Genomic DNA, 23188 nt, shown 5'->3' on the forward strand with positions numbered 1-23188 from the left:
GATGCAAACTCATAAAATCATAAATGACAACTAACCAACCCTATAATAACAACTAATATTATTTCAGAAAAACAAATAGTTTTTTGCAATTAGAGTTCTCCAAGTGCAAAAGAGATTAGAGCAAAGAAAAAATTATAGTAGAACACACTGCAAAAAACAATTAGTTTCTTCTAATTTCTTTTCCAATTAGAAAAAAGAAAAAAATTGCAGCAGAAAACACAACACAAAAAAAGTTATAGAAAAATAATTAGTTTCTTTTAAATTGCAAAAGATATTAGAAGAGAGAGAGAGAAAAATCAGTATATCACAAAATGAAAACATTTCTTTTTTTAGCAAGTAGTTTCTTCTAAATTATAATAGAAATTAGAAGAAAAAAAAAGTAGAACACACTATGAAAAACAATTACAGTATAGAATTAGTTTCTTCTAATTTGCAAAAGAAATTATAAGAAAGAAACAAAAATGAAGAGAATGCAGAGGTGAGTAGTTTTCTAGCAAGTAAACATCACTGCCAAAGGATCCCAGCAAGTGGGAGAGATCTGCCAAACCTCCAGCTTACACCGCTAGGTTTGCCTCTCACTTACATACAAGAATATGAAATCAAATAAACAAGAAATAAGATCTAAGAAGTCAAATGGACAAGAAAGAGGGTTTTAATACACTTGTATATACACCTTGCACGAGGTGTGCACCTAGGCAGCACCTCAAGCATGGCACTGTGCCCCAGTGGTGATGAGGCCCATAGAGCTAGGCCTCTCGCAAAATCTGCCAAACCTCCAGCTTACACCACTAGGTTTGCCTCTTACTTACATAAAAGAATATGAAATCAAATCGACAAGAAATAAGATCTAAGAAGTCAAATGGACAAGAAAGAGAGTTTTAATACACTTGTATAAACAAGGAATGCGCCTTGCACAAGGCGTGCACCTAGGCAGCACCTCAAGCATGGGCACTGTGCCCCAGTGGTGATGAGGCCCACAGAGCCAGGCCTCTCGCACCTAGGCTCACCTGACAAACTATGATCCATGCTAGTAGGTATTGATATAGGTAATCAAGGAAATAGACAAAAATGGGTGGCATGGCTTAATAGACTGTAAAGTTATTATTCTAGATGAGATAATTGTGCACCAAAATGGATCCTCTCATACCATGAAGCATAATAAGAAGGAACACTTGTTACAATATGGAATGTTTAACCACATAATACCTTCAAGATCCCAGTGTAAAGTTGGGCTACATTTCCCTCAATCTCAAAGGAGAAATTATAGAAACTGTTGAGCAATTCCTTTCCAATGGGAGCAAGAATGGTTACAACAAAAGCCCAGCTTTGAGCCTGTAGATAAAGTCAAAACACCTTTCTGCCATGCTTGTAGATATATAGACCTTAGTTGTTTATGTTTCTTTTCTTATTTATGGTAGGAGGTTTTCAATCTTCTAGACATTTTCCTTTATGGTAGCACTACTTACGAAAAATGCCACAACAATAAATAAAAAATAAAAAGTAAGAAAGGATGTAATTGCTTCTCCCACAACACTATTTCAGCCAACTGAGAAAAAACTTTAAAATTGCATTAGCAGAGTTCACATTTATTGAGTTCTTTAACTCCATATTAGTTGAGGAACTAAAGAAAATAATATACCTGTCAAATGAAAAAAGCAGATCTTCCTTTTCCCTTTTGATGCCAAAAATGTTAGCAGGATGGCAACTTCTTTGACCAGATAACCCTTTTCTATCATGTGACATGATATGCAGCTGCAAACAAGAAAGCCACATCAAATATTAGGTCAGCACCACAAACATGAAACCTGAGATTTGATTACACCATGAGAACAGCCATTAATCAGCTAGGACTCTAAATTTGGAATTAAATTATATTACTTCGATCACAAAATCTAGTAAGAGTATGATATAGGAAGCTACCTGTGATGACCATACAAATTTGTATATTGCACTCTGTCAAGTAGCAAAAACAAGTAATATTTCATTGTTACATGGAGGATTATCATAGATAAAAGGAAAGCAGATGCACAGTTCTAGATATCAACCTGAGGAGTGCTGTTATAATCACCAGCCAGCACAACAGGTACACTGCCCCATTTTTCCGAGAGGATGTGTGCCTTCGATGAGAATGAACGAATCTGAAGTGTAGATTATTTCAATATTAACTAGGACAATAACTAATTCATTGACAGAAAAAAAACATATATAAATAAAAAATAAGAGATCTTATGTCCCAAAAAAACCTTGACAAAATGAGCAGAGCTACAATAGGTTTCCTTTCCCTTGAGTAGATCATTATAACTCCATGACATATTATCAAACTTTCACCAACATGCCACCAATAAACTGATTCAGATAGTGTGTGAAACTTTAGACAAGTCGTGATGCCAAGATCGATTTTATAATTTTTAATAGTTAGCCAATGTGATACAAGAGCACATTTTTTAATTTATTAGTGCTTTTATATTTCTTATTTATTTAGTTTATGGTCAGTATTTATATTATTAGCTTTAATAAGTACTCATGTGACTAGCATGTGACATTTTAGTATAGATGCATGGCCGAGATTAGAAGGCTTCCTTTGCAACCAATGGCTGGGTTTTATGATGCTTATACCCTAGTATAAGTAATTTTTAAGACACTTTGAAGGCAGCTTTACTACTAAATTCAACAAGGTTTTATTAGACCCTAAGTTTCATATCTCCAGCTTTGATCTGACTCTATTTTTAGTCCTGCTTTTGTTCTTATCTTGCTGTCCCTTTGTCTCACGTCATAATGTGCGAACATACAAAAAACTTTCTTTGCTTCTCAGTTGGAGTTTGAAAAGATGATGCAGATATACAGATAGTACCAATATGTCACCACTATCAGATGCGTTCTTAGTTAGTCAAGAGAGTAGTTTGTCAAAATTTTTGGCATAAGTCTTCATGTTTCAAGGGAGACTCAATAATTTGACCGATTTTTCAGGACATTTGTATGTAAAAGGTTTTGTGTGAAAGAGCTAGTTAGCCTTTTAGGGGGTACATGTGGATATCTTCTCGTGGCTTCTCTTGAATTTGTTCATTTCTACATAAGGGACCGGTCAGAGATGGGACTTTTGAGCTGTGAGCTCATTACCAGCTAGAACTTGAAGAATTGGAGGCATGGGATGTCTTCCAAATCAATCTTCACTTTTGGCATGAAGTGATAAAGCTAGCACTCACATAGCCAAAAAAAAGAAAAAAAAGTAAAGGTGGCACTATAGCTTTTGCTGAACCCGGAGAATCAAAATACTCTCTCAAGGTGTTTAAACTCTCCTACCAACCAACAATGAAGAAAGGTCCTGGTAAAACCACTTCCAGGGGCTTCATCCCATTGCAACTCTTACAGGCTCAACCGGCTAATCTTCTTCCAGAGGTCTTTCAAGCACCTTTCTGCTCATTCGAAATAGACTTAAAATCAAGGAAAAGTAGGTCTCCAATCTTCTTTTGCATGAACAATTTACACTAAGATAGCAATAACATTGGTTTTTGATTCCTTGTGAAAGCTTCTTATCCTTCAATACCAATTTTCCCTATGTGGTTATTCCTTCCGTCATCTGTTAGCCATTTTATGTAAAACTTTGTGGTTCTGTAACGTTCTTAACAAACAGAGTTGTAGACTTTTGCTTCCAGAAATTTTTTTAAGAAGACGAGCCTACCTAGTTCACCTCACATGCAAGATACAGACAACACTTCCTCCCCAAAAAGAGTGCCCAGCACTTCTTTCTCATCAAGTGATTTAATATTCCTCAACTGCCTCTGCCAATTCTAAACTCACTCTTACCAAAAATCTCCATGTTCCAAATTTTAAGGTCCATTTTAGTAATTTAAATATTTTGTGCCAAGCAATAGTTACAAGTTCCCCTAACTGAATAGTCATACCCCCAGACTCCAACATATGCAAGTGATTAGAAGAAGCATAGGGAAGAGGTCTTTCCATGGCCTGTGATCAAGAACCTAACTAGGCAAAACAGAGGGATTCTTCCTTGAACCAGACCAAGTAAACAGACCCCCTCCTAGAGGTAGGCCTATCAACTCCTTGTACGTTATCAAGAAACTTGTTGATTATTAGAAGGTGGAATATCACATACATCAAGTAGCTGGAGTTAGTTTTTCTTCATAAATAAATAATCTACCCTATATTTGCTGCCTATCTGAATCAGAACCATGAATTTGTCTGGTGCATATTTCAGCGGACAGTAATTACTGTCTACTAGGAAGAAGAAAAATAATTATATGTAACGAGCTTGCTTATCCTATTTTGCAGGTAGCAAAGACAATGTATTACTGCTACAGGGTGACCTAGTTTGGAGCAACTGGTTTGACCTTTTTATTTCTTTGAGAAAAACCACAAAGTTATTCTATTTGGGTTATCTTTATTAAGCAAACATGGTGGCACCCCGAGGCCATAATGTCACATCTCCATGTGAGCCTGTGAGAAAAGCAGGGAAATTACAACAGAAAAACAGATCTGTTTCAGAGATTACAGGTAAGAGTTTTCAATCTTAACACTAAATTTTTGATGTATAGCCATTACTTTGCTGAGATGCATTGCTATTTGGAACCCTAATTTGAAGAAATTGTGCAACAATTACACAATATGAATCAGTCATATCTCAATTTTCTTCAAAAGCATATTATTGAAGCCGTAAATAATCACAGAAGCTTGAAAATCATTTTTGGATATCTGATGCCAACAATATGCCAACTAATAGAAGTAGGCCGGGGGGGGGGGTGTTGAACAGATCAATAGAAAGTCTTTACAGTATAATTATCAAAATTACCTTGTAAGGATGACAACAAAAGAACAAAATCTCTTTCCAGTTCAAGTTTTAAGAAATTGCATAAGTTAGAGGACTTACTTGGCCAAGTTTCACGTCCCCCCGGCTTGGATTGTAAAGAACATGGATGTTTCCAACTACAAATCTTCTTGACTCAGCTTCAGACATCTGCCTGTATGAAGCAAAGTAAGATTCTAGTAGTGTGACAATGAACAGAACATGTAACAATAGGGATCACATTGAACAGGGTTCTTCAGATTTTATATTATACAAATGATTTTCATAAACAAAACTTTATCAATCCAGTACTTTTGTGCAATTTCAGTGGGTGGTGCAAAAGAAGACCAATGGCAGAAACCAGCTGATTACGGTACACATACAGACCATTATTGTGCATGGTCCCCAACTTAGTTAAAGACATGCCAACTATGAAGCAAGTGGTAACACATTTCCTTTTAAACCCTTCATGATACTTATTCTTCTTCCATTTGTGTTCTGAGTGTATTTGCATATTAAAATGAACAGTACAATTAATTTAAATGTTAAGAAAATCAATGAGGCACAAATATATATATATATATATTACCTGCCCCAAGGATCAGCTCATGATTAGGTCATTACTGGTCTTAATTTCAAGTATAAATGTAAGAGGTGCTTAGCATCTTTACAGCCTATGGAGTAAAACAATTTCCTTTGCTTTTTATAGTAAATAATTTTATAAAAAAATGACAAAAGGGAAAAACCTGTGCACAACAGGAGTATATTTGAAAAAATTGCCACAGAAAATTCAAGAGATAGCTCACATAAATATATATATATGTATATGTATATCAACAAAAGCAAAGATTATCCAAAAAAAAAATTCCTCCTAAATAAGAAATGAAAACAAGAATATGTTCACAAAAGGTTGTCCAGTTATGGTATCCATCCTTGTGTCACTGAGTCTTTTCGTTGAAGTTTTATGCTGATAAAGGTCATAACTAATCATGACAAATTTAACAATTTTGCAGTTGTTCATGTTGCAGCACGGATGGTAATGGTAAAGTTTTGTTATTGTTTATTCAACAGAGTTATGGTGAGTACTTTCGGCAAATTAAGGTTGTCAACAACCTAAATAAAGGAAGAAAAAGGTCAGCATGTGACAAAACTAGTATAAGTTAATAAGTTACCAATCAAAAGGTAATTCAACCATTGTTATATAAGTTACCAATTTGCAGACATAGGATCACTTGATCAATTATTTAGACATTTTAGCAAGTATAAACATCAGCAGAAAAAAAATCTGAAAATAGTCAAAAGGGTTTGCTATTATTAACCAGTGCAATCCCTCCTAGGTAATGGGTTTGGCTCCGGCATAGGAACAGCCATATGTAGATATCTAAGTCTACAGATACATAAGCTACATCATGAAACAACAATTCACTAGAAACATAATCGAAATATTGTTTCAATGTTTTACGAATCAGTACCTCAAAAACAGACAGCTGAGCAACATTATCACGAAGGTTGTATCCCTTAAATTCAATGGTCTCACACTCTAACAACCGAAACCTGGCAGAATGAAATAATAAAATGATTCAACCTAAATGAACCAAATCATGGATTTTGTAATTCAATGATGAAAAGAAAATACATGTATATCCCGGTATATCTTCTTACTTATCAGCTTTCCAAAACATGGCACAGCCATCAACCGCATCTCCTGTACGCTTCTAAGGAAGCATTGCACTTATTTTAGAATATTACCACAACAATTTAACATAAAACCTGTCAAGGTTTCCATTATCTGAACCTGGAAAGGCCAGCAGCTGACTAGGATGTAGAACCCAAAACTTAAAACAAACCTTATATGAGCCACTATATCCTGCATTCTCCATTACGTTCAGGAGATCAAAATACTTGTCCACCTCCTAACAAAAGCACACCAACAAACTTTCTTTCGGTTATACTTGAAACTCAACTAAACCACAGTATTTTGGTTCTTTTATTGTAAAAAATCCCATCTGTATGCATTTCATAAAGATTTTTTCTGTTATTGTTATCACTTGCTTTTTTATCCAACAAAAAACCAGAAGGAAGCTTACTTGCAAACAGATTATATCAGGGTCCAATCCTAAGAGTTCTCTGCATATGATTCTCCTGCGACGATCCCATTTCATGTAAATTGAAGGAACATATGTGTATAAATCTCTGTGTTTTGAAGCATTTCTGTCCCCCAGAATGTTATATGACACAACCATAAATGTTTCTGTAGCATCAAATAGTCAAAATGTTTCCGATCACCAATATTAGATACAAATAGAACAACTAAACTTAAATGAGATCAAACTATGTTGGCCTAATAACAGGGTATAAAGGGCCTGCGCTCAAATATATAAAATATATTCACATTCTATATTCAACAATATACAAATACGTATGAAAAGAAAAGGAATTTGTTTACTTGGAACCGTAGCAAAAGGGAAGCATATTTTAGGAACTGATTCGGAGAACTATTTTCAGATAATTGTCAGGATACTCCTCAAATTCCAATATAAACCAGATAAGTGCATAGGGATTGAAGATGCCATTCACACTGGGGAATTGGCTATAAATAGGGTACCCCAGCCTTTGTTGTGAGTGTCCCAAGGTGAGCGCCATTGGTGCCATGCTAGTTTTTCCGTGCAAACTACAGATTGAGTGGATTATCCCACAATTCTGGGATTGTAGGCGTAGGCATTGAGGCCAAAACACGCTAAACTTCTGCATTCTCTATTTTTTCCTAATTTCTGTTACATGATCCAATCCTAAGCGGTATAGAGTATTATACCACCCAACACAAATTTATCCAAATAGATCAGCTTCAAGAAGAAGATATTTTCGCTGGATTCGTAAAACTTTCTTCTACATCCCAGAAATAATTTTTGAGAACAGTTGCCGAGATAAAGCAAGCAAATAAAATGGCAAACAACAATCCCAGTGAAAATCGGGCCTAGTACTAGATATGCACATATAGGCAGGCAATCGACCGACCTTGAGATTGGTGATACGGAAGCGGAGGATCGGCCTCGACCCAGTGGCGGACGATCTCCGGCGGTGGCCGGTGGAAGCGTAGCCTTCGGGCGGGATTGTACCAGCGACGGCTGGAGGAGGCGGAGAAAGAGGTGGAATGAGTTGGAGTAGTGTTGGTGCAGAAGGAGATGGTGGACCTGAAGAAGAAGAAAGGATATTGAAGCTTCAATGAGGTGGTTGCGGTGCCGGTGGTGGCGCAACGCCACGACGACGTGTCTCTGCAACCCATTCAAGGAGAGGCTTCGTGGAGAGAGAGAGAGAGAGAGAGAGAGAGAGCTCTGAGGGGCGGGGGACAGGGCTGAATGGATTTTGTTAGGGAAATGTCTTTATTTTTAAAATCTAATATTGATCGTATTCTTAATTTTAATAAAAAAATAAATTATAAATGTAAAATTTCATCTTATGTAATAAGACGAGAATCAAATTTATAATCCATTAATATAAACTTAACATATCATTTGCCCATTCACTCAACTTATGGCCTGAAAGGTAAGGGGTGGGTGACCAGCAATTGTCTTTCTATCAACATGCAACAATGGGGTAACCGATAACCACATAGAGATAAGGTTCACTCAATGGTGGACAGTTGCATCTCTCATTAGTGGTAACAGTTGCAGCGGGCATTCTCACCAAGCAACACACAACGACCCGCTACCCCCCTCTCATAGTTTCTCTCTCTCTCTCTCATGATGGGGACAATGCTATACAAGGGGCTCCCTTCCGATTGCAGATGGCATGGCATGGCAAAATTCATTTTATATCAATTTTTCCCCTCAATTAATCAACCCATGTAAATTACATTCTTCAACCATATTAACTTCCATATTAGGAAATTTCATTTTGCGGTCTATGTTGCCGATATGGTGAAAAATAAAAAGGAAAAAAAAAATATTCAAACAAGGCATTTGGTACAACAGATTGAACAACTAATCAAATAAAATGAGTATAAAATCCCCCCCCGCCCCGCCCCCTCCCCCAATACGAGAATTGGGAGGCGGGTGCACAGAAAGAATTTGTTCAATCATTAATGCATAACTATCCTCCTATTGTCATTGCCATTTGAATCATCATCAATGCCTTCCTGACCATCCAAAGAGCAAATTGGAGTTGTTCTTCAACCAAGCTGCTCCATATGTTTGGCAGTGTTCACAAATGTTGCGCTTTTATTAAAACCTTCCAGCAAAAGAATCCGCACTGCTTCTAAGCCGTTTTGAAATGCGAAATCTAACTGAAAAAGAAATATCAAACTGTAAGCATATATATAAATATAAGGTCATACATATTACCATATTTATTTTATTTACGAATGTATTTTTTTCCATGGATGCAATCCTGTTTCTCGTACCTCTTCTCGTTCTTGTTTGCTGAATGGGCGTAGAACGAAATTGACAGGATCCATTTTCCCAGGAGGCCTCCCGATGCCTACAAATTTTGGAATACTTGAGAGACTGAAATGTAAGCTAGAGCAGCCATTTCACAAGGATGGTATTTGGAAGCTACCTATTCTTAGACGAGGAAAATCACGGCTCCCTCTGAAGTGGTCGATTACACTCCTCATGCTGCAAGAGAGAGCTACAATTACCAGCCTCATTAATTAGCTCACACCAAACATAGAAAATCTCAATAGGCTTCTTCTGTCCAGGTAAAATTATTTCTTTTTACTAAGCAATAAGTGACTTTCAATTCTAGTAGCACAGATGTTTTATCAACATTTTCTATCAATAAAATTTCTAAAATTGATAACTTCTCAAGCATTGTCATTCCTAGTTTTGTAGGCACATTACTTTGTTTTTGTTTTCTCCTGTAATTAGCTGAGGTGCCCTAAACAGAATAATTCCAAACCATCTCAATTCAGATGGAAAAAAATTCCAAGGATACAGACAAAGACACAACAGCATGGTTCGTTTTCTTAAGAAATCAGCACACTTCAGTTTAAATTGTCCCCTCAATTTATTTCCCCGCAAGATCCTAGTTCTTCAACTGGAGGACTATAGTGACATGGTATGGAGATCAAAGAAGGAATCTGTTGAATTAAAATTAGAATATTTATTACAGATTTTACTTCCTTTCTATTTTGTTCTTATTTGGTAAGATTATTTTTAGTTCCAAACAAAGAAGTCCCATAGCCTACTGCATAAGGATTGTCTTAGACTTGGATTATGAAATCAAATATCAAATGCTGTGGTTTTCTCCATCTATCTAGAGGTGTATTCCTTTTCTAAATTTCTGTCTTTCTTCTCTTATTCTTCCTTCTATTTCTGGTCTTATTTTTTCTGTTTCTGTCTTTCCTCTATTGATCTGATCTGATTCTACTCTAATCTTCCATTAGTACATCAATGTGTCATGAACCTTGGAGATGAGCTAGGGTATGAAAGGAAGATCGAGAATGATAAGAGAAGAATTTGGGGAAGAGTTCAGTTGAGAGGGAGAAATCAGTAAGAAGATAAGGGAGGAGATCACCGAGAGAGAGAAAGAGAGATGGGGGGGGGGGGGGGGGATATTAGAGAGAAATAGAGTATTCAATTCATTTTCAACATGTTTCTTCCTACAATTGAGGCAATATATAAATAACCTCACTTAACTTCCAAACAAAACTCTCTAACCACCTAAGTTACAAGACAAAAGGAAAAATAATAAAATAACAACACCCATGTGCTGTAACCGAATTACAGAAATACCCCCTAACTGTAATTGTAACTCAATTACAGCTTTGCCCCTATAATACCCAAGATCGTGACAATTCCCCCTCCTTGAAATGTTTCTTGTCCCCAAGAAACTTATTACCACCTAGTCGTTGCTTCTTTATCCAATGCCCATCTTCACCCAATGGTTACTTCTTCGTTTTTCCTTCTTCTTATCTTGTTTTTCCCTTTTCTTTTGCCTTCTCTTTTCTTTCTCCTCAACAGCAACAATATTATGTCTTGTTGCCACACCAATTTCAGCCATTCGCCTCTTCCTTAGTGCCGTTAAAAATGGTTCCAAATGTGCCATCAGCCCTACAACCCCATCCTTTTCAATTATGAACAGAATTTCAATCCTCTTTGCATGTAAAAATCTGTACATTACCTCCAACTCTTCTCGCTGCAATGTTACCTTTGCTTTGTCTTGTTTGCCCACGCCAATGACATACATGTGAGATGTTCCAAGCAAGGTGCCCGGTGCAATCCTTTGTTTCTTCTCTTTAGGCTCTTTATTCTGCTGTTTTAGGAGATTAATGGCATCAAAAGTCTCAGCACCAGTGGCAGTGCTCAAGACGTTGCTAATTGATTGGGTGCCATCCTCCACTTCCTTTTCCTCACTCTCTTCTTCCACCTCTACGTTGGAGGTAAGCACTGAATCGCTCTTCCATAATCTTGACTTCTCCTTCGGCTGCTCCACTCCAAGGAATTCCTCTTTGTTAAAACTCCCGCGATAATCATCAAAGTATTCTGCCGGGAAGTTGTAATGATATTTTTTAGTCAGTATCATCGCAAACTCCTGTACCTTCTCGCGAAACATACGACCAATTTCCTCGCACGTTTCATGAATCCCACTTCTTGTTTCCTTGTCCCCTTGGCTAATCTCCTTCTCAAAATTCTTTCCCCATGTTTGATGCTTCTGGTTAACTGAAAATGTAGCATTTTCCGCTGCCATTGAGGATCTGATTGTCTGATGCGGCCCGAGTAGGACATCCCACTAAAAATGCAGCACTCTTCCACTGCAATTGAGGCTGCTCTCTTGCTTGAAAATTAACCACTGAAAATGGAGCATCATTCGGCTGCAATTGAGACCCCTTTTGTTTCATGTGTGCCCTGCTTCCCATGGTTGACATCTCACAGACAGGACACTTGGAAGACCAAGGGATAGGGGTTCTATACATACCGCTCTTCTTCAAACAAGTTAACCAAAATTCAAAATCGAAATTAACCTTTGTTTCCCTTTGCTCACAACCTCAAGCACCAACAATCAACGAGCTGGATGAGCTGGAAGCATCCACTTCTCACACGGAATCTGCGGCTTACGGCTAATGAGCGCCACCTCACCCACTGCTTCAAGAAGTCGCCCAGACTTAATCCGCCTCAAACGGAACCCGCCAAGAGCTAGGTCTGCCTCGCCTTCAATTCTGGACTTGATTAAATCAAGCAGAAAGAGTTAGCGGCCAAGACTCTACTCAATTAATTCAGTTGGAAATTTCTCTGGATTGAATCGCACTCGTCGATGTTCAGTGATTGTTCCTTAGGTTCGGCCAAACTTGTGCTCTCTAATGGAAAGCTTCGCACCCAATCAGTCAGCAAATTTTGCTTAGCCTCACGTCTCCTTCCTCCGATTTTGCTCTACCTATGGTCACTTCTAGTCGCGAACCTCTCGCCAGTGATGCATCAACGCTTCCTTCCTCAGGTTCTGCCCAATCACCGACCAAACCACGACCGCTCGAAACCTGCTGCACAACCACGATCAATTGGAACTCCTACGCCAATCGCGACCTCCTGACCGTTCACGTCAACCTCTAGTCACCCACTCCAATCGTCCGACCAACCCGCGTTACCCACTCCAGTCACAACCTTCTGGGCCGAGGACCACTAGCAGATGGCAGCTCCTTGAATTCGCCTGGGTTGCCGAGAATCGTGGTTGTATCTCACCTCCTCATGCCTCGGAATCAATTCCGAGATTCAATGGCCGTCTTCGTCTTCAGAATTCAGACAGGAGTGTCTCTGATCTGCAACTGAATTGCTGATCAAATCCACCCGCGGAATTCACTGCTCTAATTGTTCACTCCAGTCGCGACCCTCCTGGTTGTTTGTGTCACCACCTTCAACGGACTCCCACACCAATTGCGAACGTTGTTTGTTTGCGTCACCTCAGGTTAGCTCACCTATTAACCCACTCCAATCGCAAATGCTCCTCTGTTCGTGTCACCTCCGGTGCTCCTTGAATTCGTTGGAATGATGCTCGACTTCTGAAACTGTCATGCGCTTAGCTCTCAATTTTGCATCAAGAGTTGTTTTGTTCTCTCGATTATGACTCGTCCTTTGATTCCTCAAAATCTAATCGGAATCGCTACTTGCACTCACCTATCAAGAGCTGAGAACTCCTAGTTTCGACCACCGTCAGGATGCAGTCATTCAACCAAATTGCTATGAGTTCGCTGGAATCACAGCCGAGGAAAGATTGGCTTTGATACCATTTGTCATGAACCTTGGAGATGAGCTAGGGTATGAAAGGAAGATCGAAAATGATAAGAGAAGAATTTGGGGAAGAGATCAGTTGAGAGGGAGAAATCAGCAAGAAGATAAGGGAGGAGATCACTGAGAGAGAGAGAGGGGGGGGGGGGGGGAATATTAGAGAGAGATAGAGTATTCAATTCATTTTCAACATGCTTCTTCCTACAGCTGAGGCAATATATATAGTCTCACTTAGCTACCAAACAAAGCTCTCTAACCACCTAAGCTACAAGACAAAAAGGGAAAATAACAGAATAACAACACCCATGTGTTGTAACTGAATTACAAAAATACCCCCTAACTGTAATTGTAACTCAATTACAACTTTGCCCCTATAATACCTAAGGTCGTGACACAATGTTTTCCCACCACTAAGGGATTCATTTCATTTCCAAAGGAGATCATGGTACAGTAATTCCCTAAAATGAAAACTTCAAAATTGTGAATAGCGGTTTTCCACAAGGTATTCACGTTTTTAAGAGAAAATGGCATAGTAAATGGCATGATGACTTCAAAAAGGGCAGTGACATAACTTAGTCAAAGTCCATAATAGGATCTTGTTAAGGTATTTGTCATGACCCCAATGGGGTAATAGGGGTAAGCTCATAATTAGCATAAACCAGCCAATAAAAGGGCAGTAGTACTCAAGTAGTTAGCGTTGTAACCACTTGTACATTCTCGGGTATAACAGAAAGATTGCCTATAAAAGAGACAGGATGGGAATTATGAAATGAAATAGAACATAATTCTTTCCCTCCTATTCTCTCTCTCAATTCCCCTTCTTTTAAATTCTCTCTCTCTTCTCAATTCAAATTCCTACTGCTACTATAATTCTAGAATTGCATAAGTCTCAAATTCGAGACTTACCAATATTGAGCAGAAACGGAATTCACAACATCAATACATATCTGATACCTACATCTCCTACCATAGTTTGGAATGCTGTTCCATACTGCTGGTAATGTATGTGCTGTACTGTATGAATTCTGGTACACATGCTTCTAATTTTCATTTCGGTTTCTGTACTAGCCAAAACTGGTCAGACTCCTAGGTGGCATTTGGTAATAGGAGAAGTTTTTAGATTATTGGGAATGTTAGGTTGAATCTTAATTCCCATGTTTAGTACAATTTTTTTTAAAAAGAATTATGGGAAAATAGCATTCCCAAGATTTATTTTTAATCAATTTTCCCACAAAAAGATTTCTAGGGGGGGTTGGGAATCTTAAATTCTCATGGACTAGGGAAAGTTTTTAACAAATAAAAAGACTAAAACACCATTTGCCCTCTTATAACCCCATAGTCCTTTCACGATTATCTTTGCCATAGTGTTTTCACGATATATATCCGCGCGCACACACACACATACATATACATAATGTGTAAAAAAAAAAAATGACGTTTTTTTACTTCCTAAAGAGGTTGTGGGTCCCAATATTTTATATACTAGAAGAAATTTATCATTTTTAAACAAAAAATCAAATAAGGGTAATTTTTGAAAAATAATATAAATTCCCAATGTTGCATTTAAACCAAATATGGGAATGTAAGATTCTCATAAAAGAATACCCAACATTCCTGGAAATGTTTAAAACTAACTAAACATAAAATTGCATAAATCCTTGGAATCAAAGATTCCAAGAGCATTCTCAAGAATCATGAATTCTAGGAATTTAAAAACTTCTCCTGTATCAAACGCGCCACTAAAGTACTAGACTACCAGCAAGAACCCAACATTCCCTCCCACCTTCTCTTTTTCCAGTTTTTACTCACATAAACTCTCACTCACAACTGCTCTCATTTCAGTTCTTACTCTCACATAAACAATCAGACCCATAACTGCTCTCACTCTCCCACTCTTTTAATCTCTCTCACCCTTACTCTCTTACCATCACGCTGCATCACCATTACCATCACCATCTATTGGAGACCTCTGGTTGACCAAAGGCTTTGACTATAAGCCTCTGGTTGATGATCACCAAAGCTTTCGGTTGTCATCGACCAAAGCATTGACTAAATCCCTTTCAGCTTCTCTGAATTTAATATTTTAGTTTGTAATTTTTCAAAATAATTTAATTGACTATTTTATGTTTTTTAGATTAATTGTTCAATTAAATGTTGATTTAGAAGAGTTGTTATGTTGATTTGGAAATATTGCTATATTATTATCTAATATTAAATTGTTTGTTAGGATATTCTCTTAATAATAATGATAGTCTTTTATGTGTTATTTTATTTTTTATTGAAAATTAATTATATGGGTAAATAATTTTTATAACATATATTATTAATTTGTATACAGCAATATATCCAAAAATGGTACATGATATTTTCTGATACTGATACCAAACAGTACCAAATGACAGAATCTGGTCCCTTGTCTGGTACGACATTCACAACTATGTCTGCTATAGCTCACTCAACATGTCAATTAAACGCTAAATGCCGGATGAAAAAAAAGTGACGCGACAAGTACCCGTTATGTCCTCCATGTCCTCCTTTTGGCAACAAGCGTAATTTTGCAAAAGGCAGATCTAAGTCATCAAAAATCTGCATATCAGAATCATTAGTTTTGAGGTTTGACTAAGGTAATGCTCAAACCCACCAAAAAAAAAAAAAGAGTGCTTTACCACAAGTACTTGCTTCAATGGAATCTTGTAATATGAAACGATTGCTCCAACCTTCAAATGATTCAAAAAGTCAACTAATTTAGTTATGAGTAATTAAAAAAGCTGAAAATATTTTCAGGGAAGCTTACTTACAGACTCACCACTTGCATTCATGAAAGTCTGTGGTTTTGCAAGCATAACTGGGACATTTCCAATCAAACCTACAAAAGAAAAGAAACTCTTAAATTGGGGGCATGGGAGGGAAGAAACAGACTCATTCAGCTTACTTTCCCCCATCAATTCCACCTTCTTTAAGTAGTATATAAAGAATCCATGTTTAACAATAATATTTGCAGTACAAACTTATTAACCATAAGGTTTGTTTTCAATTAACTATAAGGTTCATTTGTTCAGAACTTCATGGCTTATGCAGTTTCATTTGTTCACCATCTCAAGGCCTATGGAGTAACTCTAGAGAGAAAAGGAACACATAAAATGCATATATAAACTTTGTTTTACTTGTAGTAGGATGAATATATTCGATGTAACTTACAAACAGATTTGATCTGCTTGAAAGACTTAACCTGAATCTTTCAACTAAATGTGCAATGCGAAGATTAAATGGATCATACCTTTTAAGTAACCATTAAATGTAATAGGTATGATCTATGGGTTTGCTGATGCTGTAGGATGCACGCAGTTAGAACTCCTTAATGCATGGTAAGAAGATGTCAGATCTCTAATCTGACACTGAATTCTCACTGATCAGATGTGATCCAAGAGAATTCTGCAAGGGAATGGAAAAAAACAAAGGGGGAAATGAAGAGAGAGAGAGATATAGGGAGAGAGAGAGAGAGAAATGGTGAGGGAGAATTCAAATCAATTTCAATTGAATTTCCAGATGCCTCTAGGCGGCTAAGATCAGTCCTTTATATACTGAATCCCCGCACCTCAAATCCTACCAAAACCGAAAAGAGTACAATTGGATATAGTCTTCTCTAGGTACAAGTCACATTATCTATAACTACCCTCACGTGTAAGTCACCCAAGCCATTAGAACATGACAAATTCCCCCCGGCTTGAAAATTTTCTTGCCCTCAAGAAATGCTTAGTAGGCTGGCAATTTGTGGAAACATCTAAGTAGATCAGACAAATATTCCCAAGTATTATTATCATGGTGAAGATTGGACCACTTCACTAATACTTGTATGATAGGGGCTCCCTGCTTGTATATGACACTCCGATCCAATATAGCACTCAACACCATAGCAACATCAGCTTCCTTAGTGATTTGGGGTAAAGTAGGGTTTACCGATCGTGTTCCTACTGATCTCTTGAAAAAAGAGACATGGAAGACTGGATGGATTCGTGAATCTTCTAGTAATCGAAGTTTATAAGCCACATTTCCCACCTTGGCCAGTATAGGAAACAACCCATAGTACCATGTGATCAACTTGGTCACCTGCCCTTGTGCGATAGCCTTAAGATGAGTAGGCCTGAGTTCCAGGTAGACTTCCTCCCCTACTATGAACTCCCTTTCATTTCTTCTTCGATCCGCAAATTGCTTTATGCAATTTTAGGCCATGGCCAACTCTTTCTTTAACTATTGCAGGACTTGTTGCCCTTACTCCAAGTAGGATTCAACTATAGCTACTGTAGTATGCTCCCCCACTGCAGGAAGTAGTGGGGGTTTGTAGCCAAATAAAGCCTCAAATGGGGACCTTTTGAGCTAGCTATGGTGGTGGGAATTATACCACTACTGTGCAAGTGATATCCACTTGTGTCATCTCTTAGGATAAAGGAAGCATAGGCAACGTACGTAAGTCTCTACACACTGATTCACCCTCTTTATCTGCCCATCCGTTTGGGGGTGGTAGGCTATAGACATTTTGAGTATAACTCCCAATGATCGCATCAACTCCTACCATAACAAACTGGTAAATATCTTGTCTCTATCAGAAATGATAGATTGGGGAATCCCAAGCAACTTCACCACTTGATCCAAAAAAGTCCTTGCCACTTCCTATGCAATATAAGGGTGAGTAAGGCTCAAGAACAACAACACAATAACATATCCAGCCGTTATCCCACTATGTGGGGTTGGCTACATGAATTCTAGACTTCTATGTGGGTTAGATCCCAACAGATAGTTTGTCTAGAATTCATATTTGAATCCGACTAGGTTTTACGCTGGCTGTCAGCTACCTAACGCAACCCTCTTCCTTTATCCGGGCTTAGGACCGGCAGTGGATAATATCATCTGACGGAGTAATGATGAAATGAAGGCTCAAGAAATGTGCAAATTTTGTGAATCGATCTACCACAACCATGAGACAATCCTTGCCCTCGGATTTAGGTAGCCCTTTTATAAAATCCATTGTTACACTATCCCACACCTGTGCAAGTATAACCAGGGGTTGTAACAAGCCTGGGTAGGCCATAGTCTCATATTTGCACCTCCTACACTTGTTACGAGCCATTACAAAGTCTGTCACAAACTTCTTGAGTTGGGGCCAATAGAAAAGTTGTTTCACCTTATAGTATGTGTTTTCGATTTTCGAGTGTCCCCCCAAGAGGGATTCATGGAATGAGCGCAGTATTTTCTTCTTAAGTGGCTCGCAGCTCCCAATCATCAGCCTCTCATGATATCGAATCACCCCATTGGTGAGTGTTTACCCTAGCCTTCCATTGGGATCCAATATCAGTTGTTCCAACAACTCCTTAATTTTCTCATCTCCTTCATAACTAGTCACGACCTCCTGATACCAATCAAGGGTTATGACTGTAATAGCATCTAAGAATCCTTCTTCGTGGCATCTGGACAAAGCATCAACTACCATATTCTCTCTTCCCTTCTTATACTGTATGATATAGTCCAAGCCCAAGTCCAATGCTACAGGCATCAATCTCCAAGGTGAAGGGTTTACCGAAATCCAGTAATCCCATCACTGGTGCTTTGCTCATAGCCTCCTTCAACTATACAAAAAGTTGTTTCAACTTTTAGACCCCATTTAAACCCATCCTTCTTTAACAACTCCGTCAAGGGCCTGCTTATGAATCCATAATGTTTCACAAATCTCCTATAATATCCTGTCAACCCTAGGAACCCTCTCAATGCTTTTATGTTAGTAGCTCTAGGCCATGCAACCATTGCTACCACCTTCCTTGGGTTGATGCTCACCCCTGCGCTAGAAATAACATGCTTAAGGTACTCCATTTGCTGACCGAAGGCACACTTCAACCTCTTAATATACAATTGGTTAGACCTGAAAATCTCAAATGTAGTCCTTAGGTGATCTAGGTGCTAGTTAAAGGTTTGGTTGTATGAGAGTATGTCATCAAAGAAGACCACAATAAATTAGCGTAGGAATGGCTCAAATACTCGGTTCATTAGGGATTGAAATGTGACAAGGGTATTGGTGAGCCCGAATGGCATCACCAAGAACTCGTAATGGTCATGATGGATTCCCTTGCGTCCCCTCCGCCATGGAGACTCCATTGAGCTCCCGTCGGCCCGAGTCGAGCTCTGATACCAAAATTGTCAGATCTCTGATCTAACACTAAATTCTCACTGATTGGATGTGATTTGAGAGAATTCTACAAGGAAATGGAAAGAAACAAAGAGGGAAATGAAGAGAGAGAGAGAGAGAGAGAGAGAGAGAATTCAGATCAATTTCAATTGAATTTCCAGATACCTCTAGGCAGCAAGGATTAGTCCTTTATATATTAAATCCCCGTGCCTCAAATCCCGTCAAAACCAAAAAGAGTACAATTGCATATAGCCTTCTCTAGGTACAAGTCACATTATCTATAACTACCCTCACGTGTAAGTCACCAAGGCCATTTGAAACTGACAAAAGACTGCACAACCCAACCTAAATGTGGTTGCCTGACTCAAATTTATCAGATTGTAAAGTAACACAGTTTTTTGACATCATCTCAATAGCATCATACTCCATTGACATACTTTCATGCAATCCCATAAAAAATAATTCATAAATCACCAGATAGGTTGAGAATTTGTGAAATGAAGTTGATCTCCTCGGAACCAAAAGAATTGCTACTGCACAAGGTCAAAGAATGATGCCAAGATTGAAAAGATTTTATTGTCATAAAAGAGTAGAAGTTCTCCTGTATATAATGTAGAATAAAAAAGGAGGATAAGATGCCATTGAGAGGGGAGGGCAGGTGTTGGGCTGTAGAGTGAAAGATAAAGTTCCAATAAGTGAATGATTCTGGAAAAGAGAATCATGTGATAGAAATTGTCAACTACAGATTTTCCAGGAAATTTATAACATAAATATTTTCTTAATTTTTAACAGTGTTGTAAAAAAACTGAACCAAGGCCGGCAAAATTGGTAACTGGTCCAGGACCAATTTGGCCAACTAGAAATGACAGGCTTGTTTTTGTTTGAATAGAGTCCGAACCATGACCCAGGTGACCCGTCCCAATTTGACCCTCTTTCCCCTTCATTATCCCCAAAATAACACAAGGTTGGGTTGATGTTGCCATTGATGTGTCTGAGGTTGGTAGGGAAGTGCTATGGGGAAAGGTAGTGGAGATAGAAGTGTTGGTGTTTTTCCAGCAAGCTATTGGAGTGATGAACACACACAGAGGCAGAGCAAGGAACAGGAAAGAGAACAAGTACAACCTCTTCAGTATTGTAGTTAAAAGGAAAGAGAACAACCTGTTGAGAACTATGGTTAAAATGAAGCTTGGAGACCCTCTTTGCTTCAAATCTCTCATATTTCTTCTCCTGTTCCCATTTGATCCTAGTCTCCCAGAGATGCAATGATGTTGTGACTAGAAACCCTTTTCACTTTCTCAATGAGAATTCAATGTGAGCCTAAAGCTAGCTGACATTATGGCCTGGACAACAGACTAGCAATCTTGGGCTGCTTGCCACCAATTTGATATGTCAAGTGTACATATTTTAGAAGCATCAAGATAATGTTTAATTTATCAGATCTCTCCTTTTAGCCAACTTGAGATTTCTTTTTCTTTTTTTCTCTTTTTGCTGGGAGAGTTTTTTCTTTTCATTCATTTATTTGTAATTATTTTTTTAAGATTTTCTTTACTTTATGGTGTGGCTTTGAACAAATACAGCTTTATTATAGAATTATTTGATTGATTTTAAATATTTTTAAATCATAATATAAACTATTAAGTACCACGTTTATTTATTTAATAAATATACATCCGGGCTTGACTGCAGTCTGACCCCGATCTGATCATTGACCCTTGACCCTCTCTCCTTTTTGGTTTGATTCCCCAGTCCAATTTTCAAACATTGGTTTTTAAGTTCAGTGCAGTAACCTAATATTTGCTTAATTTTAGTTACTAGTGAGTTGCAAAATGCAGAAACTTGTCCACTTTCAATCATGTAAAGTGAAGCAAACATTCTGAAGAATGTCAATCATCGGACTGACAAATTTATCTCAATAAATTACCAACGTGAAGTTGTATATAACAACTAAAACATCCTAAGGTTATCGGCAAATTGATCTGCTTAGCTAAAACATGCCCGATATTTACGTCAGATAGGTTCGAATACCAAAATAGGACAACAGTAAACAGCATGATCTTAAGTACTTAACCATCATTACATGGTTCAGAAAACAAACATGATATCATCACATGTGAAGCAAACCAAGTTAAAAGATATTTAAAAAAAAAAAACAGAGAAAAAACAAGAGATCATCTCCCAAAGAGTACCTTTTCCAAAGAGAGCCTTAAAAGAAACGCTGCTCATGGATATGCCCTCAGCTTCAGCTATAGCGTCGACCATCTCAAAACCCACCTAGGAAAAAAAAAAAAAAAAAAAAAGCTCATTCAGCACCAGCAATTCAATTCAAACGTTCAACTGAATTCGATGACATAAGAACACCAAAAAAAAAAAAAAAGAGGAATACGTTGTGGCGGGTGCCATTGTACTTCTTGCCGGGGTTCCCGAGGCCGATGATGAGCCAGGGCCGAGGCTTCGCCTCCACCGCGGACGGCAATGCGGTGGTGGATAGAGTGGCTGCGGAAGGACAAGGTGAGAATTCAGGCATGAGGAACTTGGAGGAAATTAGGGTTAGGGTTTGACCGGAGAAGAGGCGGCAACGAGGGGAGGTGAATGCAGAGATTGAACCTCCAAATCCAAATCCAATCTTCGCATTCATCCTTCGCTTTGCTTTTCCGTTTATTTTTGCTGCGAAACGTATATATATAAGTAAAATTAAACAAAGCAAAAAAAGGAAAACGAATATTCTTAAAAAATATACTGAAGTCTCACAAAAATTTATAGTTAAACGCCGTTGCCGGGGATCGAACCCGGGTCACCCGCGTGACAGGCGGGAATACTCACCACTATACTACAACGACCTTGTTGCCTGTTCGTTTCCATTAAATAAAATAACTCAAGTTTTAATGGTTAACTAATAAAAAGGGAGTACCCCTAATATTAAGATTTCAGGTATTAAATTTGAATTACGCATTTCTAAGTTGTTTGTGTAGTAGTATTTCATGTAATTTATAGATTTAAAGGCCAATAAATTAATGATTTTTATCTTAAATAACTCTAACATTGATAATCGTCAACATATTGAACATTACCAACTTAAAAATATGTTGTCTTATCATTACTCGTGCAATGTCTCCATTTTTTATAGGTGTTACTTGTTGACCAAAATAGAGAAATATTAAATTTTATTTAAAAACTACAATGAATTTCGTTCTTCTTCACTAAAATCACTCAAATGCTAGATTTCATTCTTAGTTTAAGCTTGTTCTTTTGTCCATTCTAGCAAGGGATCCCTTAATTTCTTTGTTAATCAAGGGGACTAACCATTTCAAAAGCATTTGGATCAAACCTAATTATTTCTTATAATATTATAGACACCTATTTTCATGTATTAAAATTTTTTGCCCAAATTGGGTCTTACCCCATATTTATAAAAAAATAAATAAATAAATAAATTTTAATAGGCTTCCTACATTGTCAACCACAACCCAAACTCCTCGTCGCAATTAAATTTTTAAAACATTCAAACTTTCATGAAAAGTTTATAGTAACAAGAACACCCATAAATCAACCTTATATAACAATTGTAGCATTTTCTTCAAAAACAAGTCATACCATGGTATATAATGAAATATTCCTACAAAGATTAAGGTTAACCAAACATAACATCTCATAAAAACAAAGTAGAAAAAACTTTATCCTCCTCCTTGAAGGCTCTCAATCACATACCATACTAAAGTAGGTTTGCTTCCTTTCTCCTTTTTCCTTTCTCATTCATCTCATTTTCTCCTTCATTCTTTCCTCTCCTCTCTTGGTCTCGAACACATTCCCTCCTCTTGCTCTCTTTCTCTTTTGTATTCTAACTTCTAAAGTGAATTTCTAGATTTATGGGTTTGAACATTTATTCTTCCCTTGAGACTAATCTTGATGCTTGATTGAGTTTGGTCCAATTGTCAAGTGTTAAACCCAAAACTAGCCACTAAAATTTCTTAAATGATCACTCAAAACCATTTCTTTCACTTT

General features: G+C 37.7%; 2 protein-coding genes and 1 non-coding gene across 6 annotated transcripts in view; all 3 read right to left on the reverse strand.

Moving 5' to 3' along the window:
• Positions 1–8292, reverse strand: part of LOC127791138 (carbon catabolite repressor protein 4 homolog 3) — a 28572-nt gene extending 20280 nt beyond the window's left edge. Inside the window, exons 1-9 of one of the 4 annotated variants that reach the window (XM_052320933.1) lie at positions 7814–8292; positions 6886–7049; positions 6646–6711; positions 6461–6513; positions 6271–6352; positions 4883–4969; positions 2046–2138; positions 1921–1953; positions 1640–1752 (exon numbers count right to left, since the gene is read on the reverse strand). In XM_052320933.1, coding sequence (XP_052176893.1) covers positions 1640–1752; positions 1921–1953; positions 2046–2138; positions 4883–4969; positions 6271–6352; positions 6461–6513; positions 6646–6711; positions 6886–7049; positions 7814–8081 — 959 coding nt within the window. In that variant the 5' untranslated portion in view covers positions 8082–8292. The remainder of the gene's footprint in view (positions 1–1639; positions 1753–1920; positions 1954–2045; positions 2139–4882; positions 4970–6270; positions 6353–6460; positions 6514–6645; positions 6712–6885; positions 7050–7813) is intronic. The other 3 variants (XM_052320931.1, XM_052320934.1, XM_052320932.1) reach the window with 3 other exon arrangements.
• A 307-nt stretch (positions 8293–8599) lies between these two features.
• On the reverse strand, positions 8600–21847 carry LOC127791139 (peptidyl-tRNA hydrolase, chloroplastic). The gene is made up of 8 exons (XM_052320935.1): positions 21573–21847; positions 21376–21460; positions 15813–15880; positions 15681–15731; positions 15527–15600; positions 9353–9411; positions 9198–9274; positions 8600–9080 (listed from the first exon to the last, which is right to left on the reverse strand). The coding sequence occupies exons 1-8, from the start codon at positions 21822–21824 to the stop codon at positions 8967–8969; spliced, it is 780 nt and encodes a 259-aa protein (XP_052176895.1). The 5' UTR covers positions 21825–21847; the 3' UTR covers positions 8600–8966.
• A 107-nt stretch (positions 21848–21954) lies between these two features.
• Positions 21955–22026, reverse strand: TRNAD-GUC (transfer RNA aspartic acid (anticodon GUC)). Its single transcript has one exon. It is a non-coding gene; the product is annotated as a tRNA-Asp (tRNA).
• Positions 22027–23188: the final 1162 nt, after the last annotated feature.

This window comes from Diospyros lotus, chromosome 14, assembly GCF_014633365.1.
Source record: "Diospyros lotus cultivar Yz01 chromosome 14, ASM1463336v1, whole genome shotgun sequence".
Lineage (NCBI taxonomy): Eukaryota > Viridiplantae > Streptophyta > Magnoliopsida > Ericales > Ebenaceae > Diospyros > Diospyros lotus.